The sequence below is a fragment of the Drosophila arizonae genome, chromosome 5, assembly GCF_054131065.1.
Source record: "Drosophila arizonae isolate 15081-1271.41 chromosome 5, UAZ_ARI_1.0, whole genome shotgun sequence".
NCBI classification, from domain to species: Eukaryota; Metazoa; Arthropoda; class Insecta; order Diptera; family Drosophilidae; genus Drosophila; species Drosophila arizonae.
This window is the reverse complement of record NC_142925.1, coordinates 20508278-20532403: the sequence shown is the minus strand read 5'-3', so window position 1 is coordinate 20532403 and position 24126 is coordinate 20508278. Positions and strand designations below refer to the sequence as shown.

The 24126-nt window shown below is 45.1% G+C and overlaps 1 protein-coding gene across 17 annotated transcripts in view; it reads right to left on the bottom strand.

Annotated features, from left to right (window-relative positions):
* Window positions 1-1624: 1624 nt before the first annotated feature.
* The window catches only part of tou (bromodomain adjacent to zinc finger domain 2B toutatis), a 40402-nt gene continuing 17900 nt past the window's right edge, over window positions 1625-24126 (bottom strand). For 5 of the 17 annotated variants that reach the window (XM_089470802.1, XM_089470805.1, XM_089470807.1 and 2 more), the window contains 16 exons: window positions 18657-18880; window positions 18316-18573; window positions 16840-17321; window positions 15640-16370; window positions 14317-15574; window positions 13989-14261; window positions 13475-13831; window positions 13342-13407; window positions 13218-13262; window positions 12381-12422; window positions 8151-12317; window positions 5657-6279; window positions 4878-5351; window positions 3026-3647; window positions 2840-2961; window positions 1625-2779 (listed from right to left, as the gene is read on the bottom strand). In XM_089470802.1, the coding sequence (XP_089326928.1) occupies window positions 2623-2779; window positions 2840-2961; window positions 3026-3647; window positions 4878-5351; window positions 5657-6279; window positions 8151-12317; window positions 12381-12422; window positions 13218-13262; window positions 13342-13407; window positions 13475-13831; window positions 13989-14261; window positions 14317-15574; window positions 15640-16370; window positions 16840-17321; window positions 18316-18573; window positions 18657-18804 (9825 nt within the window). In that variant the 5' untranslated portion in view covers window positions 18805-18880 and the 3' untranslated portion in view covers window positions 1625-2622. Of the gene's footprint in view, window positions 2780-2839; window positions 2962-3025; window positions 3648-4877; window positions 5352-5656; window positions 6280-8150; window positions 12318-12380; window positions 12423-13217; window positions 13263-13341; window positions 13408-13474; window positions 13832-13988; window positions 14262-14316; window positions 15575-15639; window positions 16371-16839; window positions 17322-18315; window positions 18574-18656; window positions 18881-18941; window positions 19102-19841; window positions 20997-21034; window positions 21941-24126 lie in introns of those variants that run through there. The other 12 variants (XM_089470814.1, XM_089470815.1, XM_089470809.1 and 9 more) reach the window with 12 other exon arrangements.

Genomic DNA, 24126 nt, shown 5'->3' with positions numbered 1-24126 from the left:
TTTTTTTTTTTTTATATATATATACATAATAGTAGATGAGTATGTTTTAACCAAGTATTTCCAACGATTATTAATACCATCTTATAAAATAAATCAAATCCATAAAGGATTAAATACTAAAAAAAAAATAATTTAAATCAAAGCAATATATTTTTGAAGGCTGAAGAAAATATATGAACATCCATAGGATGACGATATGATATAAAAAACCATATTCACCAAATCAAATCCAATATCGCAATGACAAATATGATAATAAACAAATATCTTAATCTGTGCCCAAATCATAGTAGCATTTATAATGTTTTACTTATCTGATTGTATTTTGATTTTGAAAACCAAGAACCCCTAGTTAAGTAAAAGACTCATCAGGATACATTTTTGATATTATTTAGTTGTATTTGTTTTCCATGAGTGCACAAATGTCAAAATTAATTTTTTTTTAATGATTCCTCTTCGATTTATCGTAAGTTTTTTTTTTGCGGTTTTTTATATGTTTTTTAAATATTATTTGTTTTTGTTTTGCTCACAATCATATGTTTAATATTCCATCATTAAATAGTTTTTTTTTTTATATTTTGTTTTGTATTTTGTATATGTTAAGATATTTTTTAATAATTATTTGTAGTTAAATACGCTTTAAAAATAAATGTATTTCTGTTATGTATCACCAAAAACAACAACACATATGCGATTCAGTTATTGTTTATCGACAAATCAGGCTCTATATATACGATGTGTATATGCTATATAGATACTCGGATAAATGATGGGCTGCGTCTACCAGTTGTGAGTGTGTGTGTGAGTGCGTGTGATATGAGAGGGTGCCAAAAAAGTATATACATTAGGATGATTGGGGGCTGGGGAGCGTGAGGGGATCATCATCATCATCAACTGTGAAGCTAACTATTTACATGGGAATTATCCTGGCTTAAAATGGGCATTGGATATCCAATATATTGCTTTGACCAATTTCTGTGTTCTGTAGGTAGTTTCGATTGCTGAGGTTCTCTGCCTGTGGCTCTGGCTATTGTGAATGAATCGAAACAGATTTGATTTGTATTCGATTCAACTTGCTTAGGATTCGCATTGTTCTATGTTCTTAGCTGGCTGTCAACTTTGTTTGTTTTTCTTTTTCTTTTTGTTTGCTTTTATTTGTTCTTTCTTGTTCTCATTCAATTATTGTGCGGCACTGCAAATGAATAATAATTTTATTGAAAATTTCACATTATGTAAATATTCTCATGTATATATATATATATTATATATTGTGTATATTTAAGTTGACTTTGTGTGTGTTTCGAGAGATTATGTATAATTTGTTTAATGTTTCATTTATTTATTCATTTTTTTTTAATTTCTTGTATTTACAGCTAAAATTGTGCTTGATGCAATTGATTGCAACTGCAACTGCAGCTGCAACTTCCTAATATGCCACATTCATATTCGTTTTATATCGTTTCTAAGCTAAGCTGTAAAATTGCCTTAAATTTTTTGTTTTTTTATTGTTTGTATAATTTTTTATTCATAAATATTTGCGTGTGTGTGTGTGTGCTTCCTTTAATACTGTATGCTATACGATTATGCGTTCTGCCAAAAACATTTGAATGTAAAAGCATAAATGTTGTTGTTGAAATAAACAAATGTTGTATTCATTTAATTTAATTTTGAATTCATTTACAAAATGCGGCCAACTACCTTTTGAGTATGTTATAGGTAAGTTTAGATTTAGATTTAGGTTTTGGGTCACATTTATATATATATGAGGATATACATATATAAATACAATTGAATGTTTCACTAAATATATATTTATATAAGTACAGATACAAATTAAAACTTAAATGAGCGCTCCGGTGATTTCTAACAAATCAAATACAATGGGGTAAACCATAAAGCGAAGGGTTTCTATTTATAGTAGGTAGGTATAGTTAGAATTACAGTTAAGAGTTACATGTTACAGTTACAATTACAATTACAGTTACAGTTTAACTACTATCCGAACAACTAAATTAATCCAAATCAAATAATATAATAATAACAAAGCAAAAGCAGCTTTGTGCGCAAATACTGTTCAAATGTTGCATAGACACACACAAGACTGTTCCGTTTAGTTTCGTCAGCTCTTCTACCAATTTAGTAGTTGTAGTCTAAAGTTAGTTAGCTGCTGTTGCTGCTTGCAAAGTAACTAATTAGTTACGCGTTCTTGTCAGTTTGCTGCTACAGATATATTCACAAATCAAAGATCTTTGCATGTAACCTAGGACGTTGAATACTTTCCTGCTCGCTCGCTCTCTCTCTTTCTCTATCTCTCTCTGTCTCTATATAGTATGTGTATGTATATTTGTTTTAATATAATGCGTAATAATACAAACGATCGCTACGTACTTAAGCTTAGCCCTCTACTACTTGCTGTTCATCTTCCGTTATATACAAATTCTATAGCTAAGCTGCCTTCTCCCACCCCTGCCCCGATCTCTACCAGAATTGCGCTGTTGCTGTTGGCTGCATTGTCGTCGCCATCGTTGTGGCTGCTGCTGCTGCTGCTGTCGTTGTTATTGTGGCTGTTGTACTTCCAGTTGCTGCAGCTGCAGCTGGACCTGGCTGCGTCTGAGTAAGGTATCAGGAGTGCTTGTCTGTGAGCTCCGTCCAGCGCGACTCGAAGAACTTGCGCATGCCGTGACCCGCCTTGCCCACAGGCGAATCATCCTCATTGAACATTTCGCAGTTGTCAAAGATTTGCCGCACATCAACGCAAAAGTCTTCGCGGCACTTGTAGCTGTAACAAGATTAAATTTGTTAAGCAAAGTAAATTTACAGTTAAATTTCATTTAGTCACCTCAAATCCTGCAGTTTCTTCTTGATTGTGGATAGATCCATGGGACTTTTGATGATCTTGCGATATGTGGGAAACTGTTTGGTGTTCACTGGCAACAAGAACGGCCAGGAGTCCTCATGCAGCTGCCAAAGAATAATCAATCAATTAACAAAAATTCAAATTTGCAACCAGGTGAGATTGCCTTACCTCCATTTCGCCCAGCAGCGTCTTGCAGACGGCCAGCTCCTTGATCAGCTTCTTGGTGGCATGCTTCTCCTTCTTCTCCTGCTTCAGCTTCTCCTTGGCCTCTTGTATGGCGTGTATGTTAATCGGGGGCGGCGACATTTGCGTCCCAGCACTCGGTGGCGTCGGTGTGCACGTTCTGGGCGACGGCATAGCCAGCAACTGTTGCTGCTGCTGCGGCGGCGATTGACAGGCAACGTTCAGCAGCGACGTGGGCGAGGACTGCATCAGCACAGGTGCCGCCACATTTGCCGTCGGCGGCTGCAGCGGCGCGGTCAGCGTCGGCGGTGGCGGCGTTGGCGCTGGCACAGGCGTCGAGGTGGGCGTCGGCGTCAGCGTGGGCGTCGGTGTTCGTGTGGGCGTCACAGCACGCGGCGACATGGCCACAAACTGCATTCCCTGCGCCTGCTGCGTCGGCACCACGCCAAAGCTGTTCGGCGCTGCATAGCCAGCAGCAAACGAAGCATTCTCCTCCAGCTGCGCGCCGCCATTGTTGTTGCCGACGTGCGCCTGGAAGCGGCTGGCATCGATGGAGTTGTTGTGGTGGTGCTCATCGTACGTGCCGGAGGCAATCGAATGCGCCGGACTGCAAAAGGAAGAACAAACCCAAAATTCTCATTAGAATTGAGATATGAATTGATGTGCATGATCAGAAATTACTAATCCATGCAGACCTTGAATAGTTCAGGCCAGGCGTGTTCGCATGTAAATGTGATTAAATTTTAAATACAAACGGAGTGGAAGCTTTATCTAGCTGGATTAAAGAGTTTGACTCTAAATTATTTTTAGACGAATAGTATGAAACTCTCCTCAAGTATTAAAGCTATAGCTCTAAAATCCATCCAAACGAATTTAATAATTAAATATGTAGTGATAAACACTGCTCAAATATTAAAGTCACGCAATTTAGACTATATTTTAGTTTACCTTTTCATCAGTTTACCAATGAAACGGATTTGGAATGAGCGAAAATATCGTCAAGGATTATTTTATAAATATATTCACAAATGTCACAGTTCTAGTGAAATAAAGATCGTTCGATATACAAAAATATATCGATCTTTATATCACTAGAATTGTGACGTTTGCGAATATATTCATAAAATAAAAATTATATAAAATAATATACATTTTCTCAAATATGTATACATTTTCTCAAATAGAAAGCATTCCATTCAAAAATGTGAAATAATTCCTATTCTAATTAAATAAAAATCGTTCAATAAAAATATATATAAAATTAGAAATACAAATATAAATTTACAAAAAATATATATAATTTTACATAATTATGAATAGCTAAAAGCTTCCCTTCAGAAACTTCACAGTTGAAGTAAAAAAAAGTCGATCGATATATAATAAATCGATATAAAATAAATATATAATTATAATAATTGATATAAACAAAAATAAATCATTTATAAAACTTTATAAATTGATATACATTTAATCAAATGTACATAAATATAAATTTATCCAAATCATATATTTATAAAAATATACATTTATTCAAATACATATAAATTTATATGTATATAAATTTATTAAAATATTTATAAATTTATACAATTATGTTTAGCTAAAAACTTCCATTGAAAAACGTTTTTGCGTACCAATAATTTTAATACAAAAGTGCTTGAGATGAATTAATGTGCATATATTTAAGATATGTCTTATATTATACATATAATGTACGTATATAGTCATGTATGTATGTACAGGATTAGAGTAATGCGCATTGGAAATACATTTCACATTGATGATTGAATTAAAATGAGATGTGACAATTATTTGACAATTAGAAAGGGTCGCTCACCTAAGCGGCGCTGGCAAGGATGTCATGGACTCATCGTGCGACGAGTTGAGCGACTGCTGAGAGCTGTGCAGCTGCAACTGTTGCTGCTGCTGCTGTTGTTGTTGCTGCTGCTGCTGATGCTGATCGATGGAGCAGAGCTGCTCCATGCTGCCAGCCGAAGCCAGCAGCTGCTGCTTGTCGCTGCCTCGTCGCTTGGCTGCGGTGCTGGCGTCGCGATCCCGTCGCGATTTGCTGCTGCTGCCGCCGCTGCTGGCGGCGCTGCGCTTCTTCGGCGGCGGAGCACGGGTGATGCAGCCATGGCAATACCACTTGCCACGCGGCACCTTCAGCAGTGGCGGAATGTAGCAGTCGGCGTGATAGGCGCGCGGGCACAGATCACAGTAGATCATCTTGCCCACGGGCGATGGCCGATGCCCGCCGCAGACGATGCACTTGCGCTCGTTGGTCGCCTTGTTGACGCACTCGTAGCAATACCTGTAAAGCAGGAGAATCTCATTACATGTTGCATTAGTTGAATTAGGGGGGCGGAACGCGGCACAGCGGGCGAGCGGGTGGGCGGCTGATTGATTGATTGATTTAGTTTTGTGGTACAAAACAAAAGTAAACAAAATTCAAAACAATGCGACAAATGTGTGCGTGAGAGAGAGAGAGAGAGATGCACAGATGTATGACCGAATGATAAATGATTTCGATTTGATTTGATTAGATTCAACTAAGGCTCGGCTGGATTTGGTTTGCTTGGAATTTGGTTGGATTTAGTATGCTTTCTTTTTACTCACCAGTCGCCATCGGGTATGTTGTCCATTTTGGGCTTGAAGCAGTAGGTGTGGTAACCCTTGTCGCAGCCATCGCAGAGCAGCAGCTTGTCCTCATTCTCGCCCGAGGTGCAGAACTGGCAATTCTGTAAGGAGTTTGAATATTTGCAAGAGTTTGTAGTAGTGCCTGAACGTCGTCCTTGTCGTCGTCGTTTCCGTTTGCCGTTCGAATGCGAGTTCGAATAGTCACTGTCCGAGTTCGAGTTCGTGTCTGAGTTCGAGTTCGAGTTCGAGTTGGAGTTCGAGTTCGGGGTGGCGTTGTTCTGGTCTCGAGCACGGTCGCATCCATTCTGTGCCAAAGCCTTCAAGTTGATTTTGATGGTCATCGATGCAGTCTTGGCTGCTGGCGTCGCCTCCTTAACGGTTTCCGCTTGCTTCGCTTTGGCCTGTGCTGCAGCTGCGGCTTTCGATTGCTTCTTTTCCTTGTCTTTTTCTTTCTTTGTTTGTTTGGCTTTCGATGGGGCTTGCTCCTGATGTTGCTGCTGCTGCTGCTGTTGTTGTTGTTGTTGCTTCTTCTTTGGTGTTGCCTGCTTTTTGGCGTTACTTTTCTTCTTGTTGGACTTGTTGTTCTTTGCGGGCATTGCATACTTTAGTACGCAGTCGTTTGTTTGTTGTTGGTTCACGTCAAGTTCGAGTTAGAGTTCGAGTTCGAGTTCGAGTTGCAGTTCGAGTCACAGTTTGAAGGGAATGTTGCGTTCGTTGCAGCGGGCAAACGGGTTAACGGATAACGGTAGCGGGTATGGCAACAAAAGCATTCGATTGTGAAACAAATGGCGTATGTATGTTTGTGTGTGCGTGTGTGTGTTTGGATGTATGCATGTATATTGTTGTGAATTGGAATGTATGTGTGTATGTATGTATGAGTGGGTATATGTATGTATGTGTGTGTGTGAGTATGAAAGCGTTAAATTCGTTTTTTTGATTTTTGAACAAGAGAACACCATTGAACACCACAAACAACAAACAAGTCAAACATTCAGCGAAAGTGTTAAGAAAGAAACAGAACAAACAATAAAAACATCGAATTAATTTCAAGGCAGTCAATAATTTTGTTCAATTAAGGACGAAAGGGCTTGCAAAGGAAATAGAACGCTACAAAATTCTACAACGAAGAAGCATGCGAAATAAGAGAAAACTTCTAAGTGTGTGACCCAAAATAGTAAAAAACTACGCGAGAAAATTGCCTAAGAATTGCCTAAGAATGATGTGGACTAAAAGATCATTTATAATGCTAAAAAATATATTTTCTTTATCGTTTCTTGATGTATCTATAATTTTCTCAAATATCAACACAGCCGACTTGCTTTGACTTGGTAAAAGTTAAATCTAACATCTCTATCATTCCTAAGAACTGGGAACCAACCAAACCAATGAAAAACTCATTGATTCGCAAAAATTACATCAATCTCTTACCAAACCGAGGTTTTCTTGATACACAAAAATAATATTTCATACCTATATATATATATATATATATATATATTTATTTATTAGCTATATTTTATACGTATATATATATATATATATATATATATATATATATATATATATTTATTTATTAGCTATATTTTATACGTATTTCTATTTACATATATTTATACCCACTTATATTTATGCCTATTTATACCTATTTATACTTAACCCCTTTTTCATACTGCCTATAAATTGTAGTTTTATTTGTAAACCCTTTCCTAATGCGCTCTATCATTTTTTTCATTTATCCCATTTAAAAATGCTTCATTAAATTTATATACAATGATTACAAAGTGCTATTAATAATTATTATTTTTAAGCCTCTATAAATGAATATCTCGACAAATCGCAAAGTTGCATAGTTTTTAAAAAAGCTGGTCGAATTATCGGAATAAATATACTAATATATAATATATAATACTAAATATGTATATATTATTCTTTAACCTATTTTTTCTTCAATCTATGTAAAATTTCATTTCTTGCAAGCTTCAGCCTTTGCTTCAGATTTTTCATTATTTTTACCATACTACTTAATATTGCCAATTGTTGTTATAAAAAATAAAATATTTTTCAAATTTTATAGTCAATTCAGAATAAGTTTGAAATAAGTTTTCTAAGTTAGCTCTTGGGTCACATAGATCCTACAGAAATTGTTTACGATTAAAAGAAAGCTGGTGAAAAATGGTTAGTGCACATGTCATGTGTATGTGTTAGTGAGTGTGTGTGTGTGTGTGTGTGCGTGTATGGATGTATTGTGAGTGGGTGTGTGAGTGTGTATGCTGGTATAGGGCAGTTAGTGTTAAGTACTTGGATGTGCGTATATGTACATTTAGTATATGAATGCCAAAGACTAGTTGGGGTATGGGAAGGGATTGTGGGTTCTGTGGGTTTGCTGGATTGTAGTGGGGTGCCAAGCTAAGAGGTAAGCATATGCCAAAAACAAAATAAAGACAGGAAACAAACAAGATGAAAGAACACTTACCGCCTTCATGATGCTCTTGTCCCAGGCCACACAGGACTCCAGCACATAGAGCGCCATGGCCAGCTGGGCGGTGGTGTGGGATCGGGCGACAGCATCGCGCCACTGCACCAATCCCTTGGGTATATTCTCCACCTTCTCATCCTTGTCGCTGTCGCAGTTGCTCGCCGGCGACGCGGCGCCAGAGCAGGGCTCCATGCTGCCAGCTGATGCTGCTGACGCCGTTGCTCCTGCTGCAGCTGCAGCTGTTGTTGCCGCCGCCGTTGTGTCGCAAGAGGCGGACGCAAGACCGCTGCTTGGAGCAGCTGCCGCGGCAGCCGCTGCCAGCGCCATGGTGCGCTCATTGAAGGCGGAGGCGTTGAGGCTATTGCCGGGCTGTTGGCTCTGCTGCTGCTGCTGCTGGGCCATCAGCTGCTGCTGTTGCTGCTGCTGCATCTGCAGCAGATATGCGGCCGCCGAGGCAGAGTTCTGGGTCTGCGTCGAGGTGTGCTGATTCTGTGCTATGACCGCCAGGTGGGCATCTCCGGTCTGCGAGCCAAGCGGAGGCTTCAGATAGCGTCGCTCAATGTTCGCCTCCAGATCGATGATGCGCTCCCGGATCATGGGTATGATGCTCACAAAGTCCGCCTCGGTCAAGTCCTCCTGCTCGGCCAGGCTGACGTCGTTGTCGCTGCGCGTGGGCAACTGCCAGTTCTTCAGCTGCATCGAGGCGCTCGCTATCTTATCCTCGAGCGACTCCAGCTGCTCCAGCAGTGCCAGCTCCACGCGCCTGGCCACCTTGGGATTCCAGTCGCCCGGCCGATCCGGCAGCATGTACTCCACCAGCTCAGCCTGGGCGTCGTTCAGCTTCAGCTGATAGTTGATGCCCAACGGCTGCTCAAGACTCAGGAATCGCGTTAGATTCTCCTGCAGCTCGCGCTCTCGCAATCCCGACGGATTCAATGTCTTCAGCAGCTGGCGCAGCTTCTGCTCATCGTCCAGCTGCCACCAGCCATAGCGCTGCCGGCGTGGCACATAGACGCCGTGCACCTTCTCCGGGAATCCGGCCAGCTTCACCTGCTCCAACAGCCGGTGCTCGTCCGGCGTCATCGAGAGTGGCAGAGGAATGTCGATCGGTATGTAGGTCTGCACGCTGCTCAGCGACATGTTCGCTATGTTGTGATAGTACGCCTGGGACAGGGCCTCATCCAGACGCAGCTCAATCTTGGGCTTCAGCTCGGAAGCTTCGCCGTTCCCGCCTCCTGTGTCCGGTGCGGCATCAGCGCGCAAACGAAAAAACGAATCCGACTCAGACTCGGACTTGGACAGCTTCATTGGCTGCTGTTGCGGTGATTGTTGCTCCTGCTGCTGCTGCTGCTCCTCATCAGTTGTCTGGCAACGATGAGGAGACGCCAGACCGTTTTTTGACACCGTTAACTTGGCCTGTTCGTACTCATCCAGCTTGGCCTGCATCTGCTTCTCGTCCAGACCCGACAGCGTGAAGATGCACTCCTGACTGAACTTGCTCGGATCCACCTTACACTCCTCCATGGGTATGCTATAGTACTGCATGTTGTTGATCAGATCCCACGGATGTCCCTGCATCTGCAGCTGTGCACTGCAGTTCTGGGAGTTGGCATAGCTCAGCTGCAGCTCCGGGGCCACCACGCCGCCCTCCTCCGCGGGCAGCTCGCTGATCAGCGGCACCTCGCGCTTCACTATCGAGAACCAGCGGGGCGTGGTGTCCTCGCCCACCTGTGTAGTGGACACAATGATGCAGTCGTCCTCCTTCTTCAGATCATCTTGAGTGAGTGCCTCCATTTTTTCACAGTTGCCGTTGCCGTTGCTGTTGTTGTTGTTATTATTGCTGTTGCCGTTGTTGCTGTTGTTGCTGAGCGTTGGTATCAGCCCCGGAATGGTGGGTATTTTAATCTCGGCCTCAAAGTCCGTCTTTGTGGAGATGACCGTCGGCGGCGGTCCCATTAGTTCCATCTCCGACTTGACCTTAATCTCGGGCCTCGTCACAATTGGCTCGGCGGGCTTCACAACGGCGGGCGGCATATCGTCATCGTCGTCGCCCAGATCCACAATCTCCGGCTCCACTTTGTTAATCTCCGTCACATCATCATCGTCATCGTCGTCCTCGACCACGTGCTCTGCCTGATGATTCGTTTGCTGCGGCTTGCCGCTGTCCACTTCCGTTGCTTCATCCACTTCCATGGACTCAGCTGCAGTTGCATCAACTGTTGCTCCTGCTACTGCTGCTGCTGCTGCTGGTGGCGCATCTGCTTCAGCCTCGGGTGTTTCTTCGGGCACAGCGCCATCATCCACGGCCATCTGTTCCGTTGCATCGGCTGCCGGTTCCGCTGGCTTCTGCTTCTGCTGCTGCTCGTCCATGGCCTCCAGTGCCTCGTGATAGTCGCAAATCTCGTTCTGGGCCGACTCCAGAGCTTCGATGAATATGCCGCCGGCCTTTGGCAGCTTCCAGTAGCGTCGCCAGAACCGATCCTGGCCAAAGCAGGCGGCGCGCAGCTGATTGGTGCTCTTCTCCAGCGCCTCCTTGCAGTTGAGCGAGGCGCGCACAATTTTGTCCAGCTTCTTTTGCAGCTCATCCGCACTCAGGCGATTGTCCTCGTCCTCCTCCACATTGGTGATCTCCGAGTCCAAGTCGGAGAGGTCATCCTCGATGATGCTCACATCGTGGCTCTGCGTGTGCCCATCCTCATTGATGGAGTTGCGTGCGCCGCTCTTCTTTGCATGCAGCATGGCCGACATTCCACCATCCGCCACCACACCACCGACTCCGGCTGTGCCGCCATTGTGCTGGTACTCCTCCAACTTGGCCAGCTGCTTCGACGGGCTCACCTCGACCAAGGAGGCAGCAGCCTGAGATGCCACAGCATCGTTGTTAGTTGCAATCGGAACTGCTGCATCGCCATCCAAGTCCATTGGCTGTGATTGTTGTTCCGCCTCTGGCGACTGCTGTTGCTGCTGCTGCTCCTGTTTGTCCTGCTCCTCCTGCGTTTTATCCTCGCTGTTGCAGTCGGCGCCCGCAGCACTGCCTTCCGTTGCGCTCGGAGCTGCAGCGGCTGTTCCATCGGCCGATGTCTCGGCCGTTGCCTGCTTGTTGTCCTCCGCCTCTGCCTCGGCCTCCGCCTGCTTGGCGAGGCGTTCGCGCTCCCGCTCCGCGTCGAGCTTCTGTTGAGCCAGCAGCGCCTGCATGGCCGCCTCGCGCTCCGCCTGCGCCTTCTCGTAGGCCTCGATGCGCGCCTTGCGCTGGTGCAGCGCCTTGTACTTGCGCACCTTCATGTCAGTCATGTACTTCTCCTTGCGCATCTGGGCGCAGGTCTCGAGGCTGCCGTCGATCTGCCGCAGCACGGCCTTGTTCATCAGCAGGTCGTTGCACAGGTGCGCCAACATCTGCGCCTTGCGCGTCGGATTGAGCGCCACGAAGGGCCGATCTTTGAGCGTATGCGACAGCTTCCAGGTGTCGTTCTCGTGCAGCAGCTTGTAGTACTCGTGATTCTTGGCCGAGTGCGTGGCCGTGTCCGCATCCACCTGATGGTGGTCGGGCACTCGGCGCTCGCGCTCCCTGTCCACAGTGATGCCGTGCATCTGTCGTATCTCGCCGGTGGCCGTGGCGTACAGATAGATGCGCAGAATTTCGGATACATTCGAATTGGTTATGTCCGCGTTGCGCAGCGACTGGCCCAGCAGCGTGGTATGGCGGCCCGGATTGGGCACGCCCGGATCCTCAATGGCACAGACCAGCAAATGCGTCATCACCGACAACAGCTCCTCCTCGGCGTCGGCGTTGCTGTCGCTGATCAGCGCATCGTGCAGATTCTGCAGTGATGGCAGCGACTCCATGTCGAAGCCCAGCGTCTCGCCAAAGTTGTGCAAGAACTCAAACACCATCAGCAGATCGGCCATCGCCTGTCCAGGCAACCGATTCCCAGCGATGCGCTCCAGTTCCGGCACAGACAGCTCCTGCGGCAGCTCCGAATCCTCGCTCGGTTTGCGTATTAGCTGCAAAATCTCTGCATCTCGCTTGCGCTCCGCCATGCGACGCTCGCGCAGTATCAGGCGATCCAGCACCAGCTGGTGCTTCTTCTTCTCCCGCTCCTCGAACTTGCGCCGCACCTCCAGCATGCGAATCAGATTCATGTGCTGACGACGACGTTCGCGCTCCTAAAATAGATTGAGAAATATTTGAAATATGTGACAATTCTAGTAAATAGCGCATTCATTTACCATTTCGGCAGCTAGCAGCAGCTCCTTTTGCTTCTGAAGTTCCTGTTGCGGGAAGAGAAAGGATAAATGAGTGTGAGAATGCGAAAGAATATTTGAGTGTATTCGAGTTCGAAATTCGAATGGAAACTAATTGAAGCGCTATAGTCAGAAAGTAAAAGCTAATAACTAAAGATGAGGAAATATGTTGCAAATAATTAAGTTTCAACTCAGCTTAAACTAAGAAAATACATTTTAATACAATTGAAGAAATAGAAAACAGATGGTAAAAACTAATGCGAAATATAGCGAAGTATAAAGTAATTAACCTTCAAATATCATAAAATAGAAAGCTTTAACTAAAGATTCAACAAAATACTAGATTTGATATAATTTTAATAGCATATAAAGGAGAAGCGAAATTAATTCGATAAACCAACTCGACCGCTAGGCAAAGACTAAACATTCTCAAGTAAAATATAATAATTAAAAGCTGATAGATAACAAAAAAGATTCAAGTATATAACATGAAAATTAATGTTGATATAATATTATGAACTATTTTCAAGAGTTATATATATGCCTCGAGGATATACCAAATATAGTTACACATATATTTTGTCTATCAAGGACTTTCATTTAATTATATGATCTTTTAAATAAAATAGAGAGTACCAACATAAGAAACTTAAATTTGAAGTTTAGCTTTAGAAGCTTTCAGGGAGATAATTGCAAATCCGATAGCATTATAATTTATATCGAGAACAAAGGCAAGCACAGAAACTAAAAGGAGTACAGGATACGCTGATAGTAACACATATATTCAATAATTGTTTTTGTTTTATGTTGTTGTTGTTGTACCTGTTCCTTAGCTAGAATTGCTTCCTGACGTCGCTTCTCTTTCTCCTAAATATTACAAAGAAAATGCAATTTGTAAAGAAAACTATGCAGGACAGCGAATGCATAAATATGAAATATAACTAACCTGCTGCTTCTTCAGCAACTCCTCCTGCTTGAGGCGATCCAGCTCCTCTTGACGTTTCTTGCGCTCCTGCAAGTTTCAATTGAAATTTGAAATTGAGTATTTATTTGGCATTAAGACTGTTCAATCGACTCACCTCAATGGCCTGCTGATTCTTGAGCTCCTTCTCTTTGCGCTGCTGCTCCAGCTTGGCATTCTTCTCCTGTCGCGCCTTCTCCTTGTTGCGTGCCAGCTCCTCCTTCTGTTGCTTCTTGGCGTCGCGCATTGCCTGCTGCTGCTTGGCGATCTCGATGCGCTGCTCCACGTTGAGCGTCTGGCGCGTGAACACTTTCAGATCCTCCAGCCGCTTGGCCACATCCTCGTCCGTCATGCGTATGTAGTCGCCATCATTGGCATAAGGCGCCGGCGCTGGCTGCAGGAACGAGCCGACAATCGCACGCGCCGAGAAGCTAAAGTTTTCGCGCGACAAATTCGATGGCTGCTGATCCAAGAGCTGCACCAGGACAAAGGGAGAAAGGGAGAGGAGAGAAAATATATTGAGTCAAGGATGATCTTTCATTAAGGAAATGTTCTCTCTATCTCCTCCTTTTGTAAATGTGTACGAGTGTGTGTCACGTATTACAAATTACAAATGCGCCCTACAAACTCACAGCAAACACTTGGCCAATGGTCTTCAGGGGCAGGGTGCTGCCCGGTGCATAGTAGGTGACCTCGCCGCGGATCTGGCCCTGCTTGGTCAGGCCACGTATGACTGTTTCTCGCTTCCAGCCCAGCTCCAAGGGCACGCGCAGCTCCGCCACATTCAATATGTTCGCATCCTCACTCTCCGACTCCGACATGCCGCTCTCGGCGGCAACACTCTCCGAGTCTGTCGACGTTTCCATGTGTGCGTTCGCCTCGCTCAGCGCCAAGCGGATTTTCTCCTGCAATGGGGGAAACCGTTAATTTAAACTCTTAAGCAGAGGCATGTTATCTTACGATGTCCGCGCCCTGCTGCAGCAGCTGCTGTGTGGCCAGCATTGGCTTCAGGCCGACGGCACGGGATTGGGCCAGCAGCGAGGCCACCGTGTTCTTCTTGGGCTTCGATACGCCGCGACCCAGATTGCGTGGTCGTCCCTCCTTATAGGTCGATGAGCCCGATCCGGAACCTGACGAGCCAGACGTGCCCGAAGCGGCGGGCAAGCTGCTCTGAGCCGGCGAAGGCGATGCACCGCCTGCTCCACTGCCGCTGCCAGAGATGGAACCGCCGGGCATGCCACCGGTGCCACCCAAGGCGGCTGTTATGGAGCTCAGGCTCTGCAAGCTGTTCGATCCGTTGCCGCTGCTGCTCTGCCCTGTTTGATAATCGCTGGCCAGATTGCCCAACGCCGCCGAGGCCGTTGACGATGATGCAGCAGATGAGGCGCCTCCTGTCGAATTCACATTGTTGCTGCTGCTCTTGTCCGAGGGCTTCATGGACAGATTAAGCGGAGCATCGAAGTCGTCTATGGTAATGGGATTGGAGGCAGAGCCAATGGCACCGCTGGCGGGCGCGCCGCTCGACTTGAGGCTGAGATTGACGCCAGAGGCGAGAGCCGGATCCCCGGTCAAGTCGTGCAGCTCCTTGCCGCATCCCTTGCTGGACAGATTGTATGCGCCGTTGGAGGTGATGGTCGGTGGCAACTTGATCACTTCCACGCGATCGCTGGACGCATTTTGGTTGTGACTGTGGCCCGACGTAGAGCCGCCAGCGGTGCTGGTCACCGTCGAGGAGGACGATGCGGCCGACACCACTGCCTTGGAGACGCTGCTCAGCTGCTCCATGGGCGTCATGCCTAGGCCCATGGGCATGCCGGCCGCGCCCAGCATGCCGTGCAGATGCTGTTGTTGTTGCGCCGCCGCCGCCATGGCTGCATACTCCATTTCGAGTCGGGCACGCTTCGCTGGACTGAGCCCTGGAAATGCAAGCAGAGAGGAAATTGCATTTGTTGTACTTTCTAAATCCTTCTGCTGCTGTTGTTGTTGTTGTGTAAGGTGTTGCTGTTGTTGTTGTTGTTGTTCTGCTTGGTGTTGTTGTTTCTGTGTGGCTTGTTGTTGCTGTTGTTGTTGTTGTTGTTGTTCTGTTTCAGATATGGTCTTCTTGCGACCGCGTGAAGTACTACCAGGAATCTTGGGGCCCACGATGGAGGACGTGTACTTAATAATCTCCGTGTCCGGCGGCAGTCTCACGCCCAACAGCGACGGATGCTCGCTGCTGCTGCAAAGCAAATGACATTAATACCAAAATGGATTTGAGGAAATCAATTAAATGCTCGAATTTACCTGCTCATCATGGCCGCATTACTCATATAGTCCTTGACCTTGGCCGCACTGCCGCCGGCCATCGTTGTGCTGGGCACCTGCTGCTGCTGCTGCTGGGACGAGTGGGCCGACGAGGTGACCGTGGCGCTGGCCCCAGTGCTTGCAGCAAAGGCATTCATAGCCGCCTGCATGCTCTGCTGCGGCGTCAAGCCAAGTGCCCCGAATTGTGACAGCGAGTTGAGCGCATTCAGCGACGGATTGTTTTTATCGCGATCCCGATCCTTGCCAGAGCTGCCCATGCCGCTGCCCGACATATTGCCGTGCGGCGACATTGCCAGGCCCGGATGCATGCCACCACTCGAGCTAGAGCTGACATTGGTCGAGGCTTTGCTGCTGGACATGATGCCGCCACCACTGCCGCTGCCTCCACCGGTGCTGCTGCCGGCGCCGAGACTCATCGCCAGATTCGATAGGCCATGGGAATGCAGAGACGAACTGCCGCCGCCACTGCCGCCTCCACCAGCACCGCCGCTGGACTTCTTGCCGGAGGAACTGTTGGAGCTGCCGCCACTGCCCAAGCCCGACATGCCGCCCACTCCAGAGCCCGAGGCAGCCGCTGCAACGGCCTGCATGGCCAACAGCTCCTTGTGCAGGGTGACCGGATCGTATGCAGATCCGGGATTGCTTGCAATACTGCTTCCACTGCCGCTGCTGGTCATCGTCGACGGCTTTCCGTAGGCGCTGGCAGTACTCTACAAAATTGCAAAAAATTTCATTAAAATTTAAAATACTTGAGAATGGCTAAACAAAAGATTACAGCTTAGATATATGTGGGTCTAACTGGAGAATAAATATAGCTAACTCTTCACTTATCGTTAACGATTTATATTTTACTATATTTATATCTTTTACTTTAACTTCTACGATAGATACATATATACGAGTATAATATTAAAATATATATTATATTATATTTTTCATCCGTAAAAGCTCTTAAAAATCCTGTTATATCATCTCCATTTCACTCTCGCCCTTTCGCTCTCTACGCTCCACAATTCAGTTTCACTCTCCATTTCTTCATTTCCTGTGTGTGGACTAACTATTCTATCCCTCAATTTATCTCCACTTTACTCGCTTCCCTTCACGCCCCAAGCTCCTCCCTTCACTTATGACTCTTCAATTTCCATGCTGCATTCTCCAGTCTCCTCATATTCCACCCACCTTGTAGCCACCGTGTCCGGCGCTGCTTGTTGATATTGAGGAGCTGCTGCCCGAGGACGGCATGCTGGTGCCTGGCAGTCCAAAGCCATGCATGCTGGCCAGCGCTGCGGCTGGATTGTTCGCAGCTGCCGCGGCTGCTGCAGCCGCTGCAGCATTCAGACTGTTGGCCAGATTTTGTTGTTGCTGCTGTTGTTGTTGTTGCTGCTGCTGCTGCTGAGCGGCGCGCTTCTCTTTGCGCGATTTGTTCGACTTGCTGCTGGAACTGCTGCCACCGCCCGAGCCGCCACCTCCACCGCCGCCAACGCCCACCATGCCCGCACCGCCGCCTGCACCACCGCTAGAGCCAGTGCCACCGCCGCCCATCGCCATGGCAGCGGGCCCAAAGGCAGCAGCCAGATCGGGATGGGGAAATGGCGAGAGGCCCGATGCCTGCAAGCGACTGAAATAATCCTGCGCTGCCAACTGAGCCATGGACCACCAGCCTGTAAGTGGAAACAAAGAAATATGATATAAATAAATACAATATAAGAATGCTTAGCATATTCATAATGATAAATTTTAAGAACCCCATTACACCCTGATAAATATATTACAAATACAAATATACAATCATATATACATTTAGGTATCTAAAATACTCAATTATATTTTAGTCTAATAATAATAATCAATATACTTGAAGAAAATATAAAATCATATTTAAGCAACACTCAAATAAAACACTTAAGTTCAAAGTTAATCAACCCGCAAAAAATAATTAATAAATAAATAAAATATTAATATAATTATTATTTACAATATTTTTTCAGTTTTGTTAATTGTTTGGCTTCTAATTAACTTGAAATATTATTTATAATTTGTTATCATTATTTATAAATTATTTCTTGACTTTACAATTACAAGTTAATAAAACCTAAATCAAACTTAAAATTTTTGCCTAACTAAAATCCACCAACTTTAAACTTTTTAATTCCTACAACAAAAATTAGTAGTATTTTTGTTTATTTCTATTTAAATAAATTAATTAAATATAATAAACAAATTAATTAATTGTTTGCCCGTTCATCACTTGAGGACCTATAACTATTGAAAGTCGCAGTCGACAAGCGTAAAGCAATAGACAGTTTTCTCTAGGAGCGTTTTCTTCAAGTGAATCGCGCAGCAAAGGACGAAACACTTGCTGTTGCACTCCCATATGAATACAAAAGCTCTCTTTCCGCCACTCTCGCTCTTTTAAATTTATATTATTTTCGCTTGACTCCGACGAGATTCGAACCGGCGCATTTCTCTGAGTTCCTCCATCTCTTTCTGTACCAATTCACTCCGTCTCAACATTTTAGCGGGCAGCGCCAACACAGCTGCTACGTTGCGCGTAGCAAAGCGGCTGCTTTGACTCTTCTTGTGGTTTCTTTGCTTTGTCTCACTTTTCGTATGCTAATTAATGTGGACGAGTGTCGATGCCGACATTTTACTCACTTGCTGGGTGCAGACCCGCTAGGCTGGCTGCCTGCGAGGCCGCGACGGCCATTGTGTTCTGATGATGGTGGGCGCCGGCAGCTGCCGCTGCTGCTGCGGCCATCGATGAATAACGGTCGTTGGCAGCAGCTGCTGCTGCGCCCGCAGCATTTGGCAGCAGGCCCAAGCCGGCGGCAGCGGCTGCATTAAACTGCGAGTTGAAGAGCGGATTTGAGGCAGCCGCAGCTGCAGCGCCAGTTGGATCGCGGCCCCAATAGGCTGCAGGCAAGAAAAACAATAAGCAAATAGTAATTATTAAATCCTATACCTAAATGTATTTGAATTATTTCTAGATTACATACCGAACAGCGATGCCGCATCTAACAGTCCGGTGGGATCATGGGGATTTCCAGCCCCTGCGCCGCCACCCGCCCCGGAGCCCCCTTTTCCACCGTGATTATTTGAGTTTTTGCCATCGTTGCCGCTGCCATCGCCGGCATTTTTGTTCATGTTAAAGTGCAAAGTTTTTGTTGTTTGTTTTCCTTTTTGTTATTATTATTTTTGTTTTTGTTGTGCTTGTAACTGCCTGCAAATGGATAGAGATAGAGAGAATGCAAAACAAATAGTTAGCATATTATTGAAATTACAGTTATAGCATATGAACTCTCTTCAACTCTCGCTTAATTCGCCGCTCTCTCAATTCTGCTTTCGCTCTCAATGCTGGCAACGCTATGGTAGCGGCGGCTATGCGAACGTCGAACGCAAAGAGAAAACACGAGAAACATGAAAAGCAAAACAAAACTACAAAAAAAAACTACACACACAACTTCCACACACAAAACGAACGGAAACGGGTAGCGGTCGTGCTGTTGTTGTAATTGTGTGCGTGAGAGCAATGGGAGAGTAAGAACAGAACGGCGTCTCTGTGCGGCTCGCTCACTCGCTCACCACTACACCTGCATACAGGGGCAAACAGAAACAGAGCGAATTAACAGCGTCGCGCAGCGCGCAACTCACACACGGCGTAGCAGAAAAAATGCGGCGACACAAATAAACGAATAAAGTGCATTTTAAATCGACTGAAAAAAGAACTAATTTCATGTTCGGAATTTATTCAATTGTGCAAATCACTAAACACAAATATTTTGATTCTTATACAAAACCCACACAGTACACACATACACAAAGCCTTAAGACCTACAGGCGCATACATAAGCCGCAGCGGCGAACGATGCATACACAAGGCGAAAAAGAAAATGCCGTTCGATTTACTTTGAGCAGTTTTTAACTGAGTACATTTAGTAGCCGTACTTTCAACTTTTCCTTTCTGTTTTTATTTTACATATGTTTGGTTTCTCTTTATAAATTTCATTCATAAAGTTTTGCCTGCATTTGCATTTCACACATTCTGCATATGAACGCCGCCTCTGCCGACGACGTCACCGCGCTGCCGACGCCGCTGACTAAGCGTTGACTGAGACACAGATAGTCTGTCGGCCTTTTTGATAAAAAAAAAAGAGATGCATCCACTTTGCACAGATGCTTACTTGAAAATTGGCACATAGAATGCATTTGGCATACTTTCTTATACATTTCACATATTTTTTGATATTTTTCACCGTATTGTATATTTAATCCACAATTGAAATAATTTACGGACGAGCTGTGGCGAAAAGCAAACCAAATATCTGTGGGATAACGTCGCGACTGAGAGCGACAATACTGTGAAAACAAAAACGCGCTCGGCTCGTTACAAGTGGAATTGAAACATGAGAGCGGTGTCGTGCCATGGCACGAGTGTGAGAGGCAATGAATGGACCGATGCCGATGCCGACGCCAGCGTTGACGTCGACTGCGACGACAACGGCAAAGGCGACGCGTTTTCACAGTGGTTGATAATTACACATTTTTTTATGTCGCGAAAAAGAAAATGCATAATTTTATAAATTAATCATTTTAATGAGCATACGTTTAGCAGCCCACAGTGCCACAATAAAGGTGGAGCGCATTTTTGCTCCTCTTGCCTCTTAATAACAGTTATTGCGCTTTCTGCTGTCACGCATCATAACCGACAGATGTCTCCTCTGCTTATCACTCACAAAGCAAGCGGCGGAGGATGAAGAGAGTGTGTGTATTTGATTTTATGTGTTTGTATTAGAGGGAGTTGGGGGCAATTTAAACTAACAAATTGTAAGGCGCGAGCCGGAGTACCTATTGTACGCATACAGCAAACAATATTGCAAAGTAAATACTTCGTTCTTCGCCTGTTTCTTTTGTTTCTGCTGTTTTGTGTCTTTTCTTATACTTCGGTTAAAGTTTTATGACGGCAACCGTTGGCACAGTTGGACCTTTGCTCGGGTCAAAGCGTCGTCAACGGCAACGGCAGCAAAAAAGGTTGTATTTGTATTGGGATGTGTGTGTACCAGTCTGTATGTGTGTGTGTGTGTGAGGGTGTGAGCAGAGCAAGCGCGCGCCAACAACAACAACAGTAGAAATAACAACAGCAAAGCGTTGGCAATATGATTCGAGCATTTATCGTTGACGCTGTCACCGTCGACAACGTCAACCGCGACGCCGGCGTCGACGCGCTGCCAATGAAAAGGTGCGCGGAGCGTGCGTATGGGCATGGGGGAGGGAATATCCAAAGCGACGGCTGCTTGTTTTTTTTTTCTTTTCATTTTATTTTATTCTTTTTTTTTTTTTGCAAACTTGACGTGTATGTATTTTTTTTTTTTTTGACCATAGCAAATGACTGACGGTGCCTGCTGACTCTCTCGACTCCACTGAGCGAGTGACTGACTGCCCGCCCGACTGTCTGACCGACCGACCGTCTGCTCTGCTGTCGTTTCAATATTTGTGACTGACAGTACAAATGCGAAATTCTTTTTATTGTGCTCCGACGACGACGCCGCTGCTGGCGTCACTGCCCGTCGATACTCATTCTGTTTCCTCTCGCACTTCCCACCCTGTCCCCTCTACCGTTCACTTTACTAACTCACACAAGTTTTTCTTATGTGTTGTTGTTGCTGCTGTTGTTGTTTCTTTTTGTGCTCTTGATTATCTCTAGCTCAATTGGCAGCCGTCAGTCGCTTTTTAAGCGTGTGTGTGTGTGTGTTTGTGTGTGCAAGTGAGTGAGTATGTATGTATGTGTGCTTTTTTGTGTATCTTTGCCAAATGCCGCCGCTGCTTTTGTGTTTTATATACATACACACATACAACACAACAGCAGCAACAAGAACAATATCGTCGCCGCAGCTGCCTTCTATAATAATTTTGTTGATTTCCTATTAAATATGCTGATACAATATTCGGTTCCATGCAAATATCTTGCCCCCATTAATCCTCAATCGAATTAAACGAATTTTCCTCACATCGAAACTTTAACAAGAATTCGAAGTTTGTTGTGTTTGCATAAATTAAGTTATTTAATTAAATTGTTTGTTTTTCTTTGCGTATGCATACAAATTGTAGGTTATCGTCATAGAAGACTTAATGTTCCTGGAATGAAACAACTGGAGTGCAACATGCATACGTAACATGCACATACATGTAAGGCAGGCGAGCTTTGAGTGGGTATGAGTGCATGAATGGTGACTATATGTATATATATATGTATGTGTGGGTCGCTTTGATTATTGGCTATTCGCGTCCCTTTTGGCGCGTTTCAATTCCAACCGTGGCGCTTTCGGCACACATGCACACATGCCTAAATACACACATTTTTATTTATTTATGTTCACTTGTCCGCGCATTCGCTGATCATCTTTGACTCGACATACAGTCAAACACGCTCACACGAATACATACATATCTACATACGTATGTATGTATATAGCCATGTTTGCATGTATGCATTTGTAATTTTGCTGGCATTCTTGGGACAGGGATTTAGATTTAGGAACACGTCGTTGTTGTTCTTGCTGCTGCTGCTGCCGCCGCCGCCGCCGCCACTGCTGCTGCTGCCACTGCCTACCATGCGTCGCGTCGCGCCTTCATTTGATTGTTGGCGGCTTTATAACGCTCCGACAATTTTCAGTTCACTTTGACTTCGCCTTTTCTCATTACTCACGTCGACTCTTGCTGAGAGCGACTGGAGTAGAGAGGGCTTATACCTCTTGTTCGCATGCTTGTTGGTTGCTGAGGCTGTTGCTGCTGCTGCTGCTGCTTCGTCTTCTTGTTCTTCTTCTCCTTCGGTGCGAGGTTATTGACTTAGCAAGCAACGAGCAACATACAGAGACGCACAGAGTATAAGAGAACTTGCCGATGCCGTTGCCGTTGCCATTGCCGTCGTCGTCGTCGCCGTCATCGCGATCTTCATTTGTTCACTCGTTTGGTCTTCTGTCTTATGCCCCATTTCTGCACCGTTTGTATCCAGACTGCGACTGCGACTGCAACTGCGACAGCGACGGCGACAGCGATGGCGACTGCAGCAACAAGTACACCACAGCAATAACATCATACAGCTTTGCCCTCTTTCAATTTCTATGTGCCAATTCCCCCGTCCCATTCTCTCTCGCTCTCACTCTCGCCCTAGACATTTCAAATTTGATCCACATTGGATTAGAGCAATAAAAAAATTAAGATATGATAAATTCAATTTTCACCTTTCATAATTTCTTAAGTACATTGAAATATGTACAATTAATTTGTTAGTTGTGAACTGAATGCAATTCAAAGAATTTGGCATCAAGCTTGCTACATTTATGGCAACAGTGAAATGTGGCCGATACGGACCAACAAGAACAGCACAATCAACATTTTATTTTAATATACATACATATGTTTATTATTGTTTATATACATATATTTTTACGTATCACATTCCAAACCGAAGTTGAAACAGTGAAATATGGCTAACGTGAACTGACGGTTATAAAAGAATTTTTAACTTGTTTATTGATACAAAAATATATTAACATATTTTGATTTATCCTATTTTATTTATAAAATTAATTTTCAAGGTAAACCTAAAAATCTTTAATTAATATTGCATTGCTTCATTCTTCTCTAGTTATATTTACTGTACTCTAACGGGCGCTAATTCTGATGTGGCTTTCGTGCTGCACACAAAAAAGTGTGTGGAGCAAGCGACGGGGCGGGAATGAAACGCAGAAGAGCAGCAAACAGAACCGGAATAAAATAAAATGGATTTCAGTACAGCTGGAATGCCCAGCGAGTAAGTGGAACGTGAAAGGGGTCGGAGGTGGAGATGGTTGTGGAAGTGGAAGTAGAAGTGAAGGTGGAGGTGGAGGTGTAGGTGTAGGTGTAGGCGAAGGCAGCGGCGTGGGCGGGGCTGCAGAAGATGTTGGCTCGTCCACTTGTTTTTTGGTGTTGTACACATTATTATCAAGGATATCGCTAACCAGCCGATGGCTGAGGACGTTGGGGGTGTTGGGACTGTCGGCTGTGCGCGCTCAAGGAAATTGTGTAAAAAAAGGCCACACACAGACACACACACACACACACATATATATATATATATATATGTGTATATATATACATTCTCACACCCACACACAGGCACTTGCACAAACATACATAAAATGTAAACTCTGAACCGAAACGGGATGGTTGAGCCGAGCTAAGGCTAGGTGGAACAGCAGGAGAGGCAGAGGCAGAGCGAGAGGTAGCGGGAGAGGGCATGCGGCATACGGGGCAGCTCAGCCGGGACAATGGGTCGGGTCAGAGACAGAGTCAGAGTCAGACCAAGTCCCAGCCAGAGCCATGGGCTGTCGCACAGTTTGGCGTGGCTTGGCTTGGCCTGGCTAAAAGCGAGCGAGCGCACACAGGAAACGAGCGCGCAAGGACACACGTTGCGTGGGTGGCAGAACA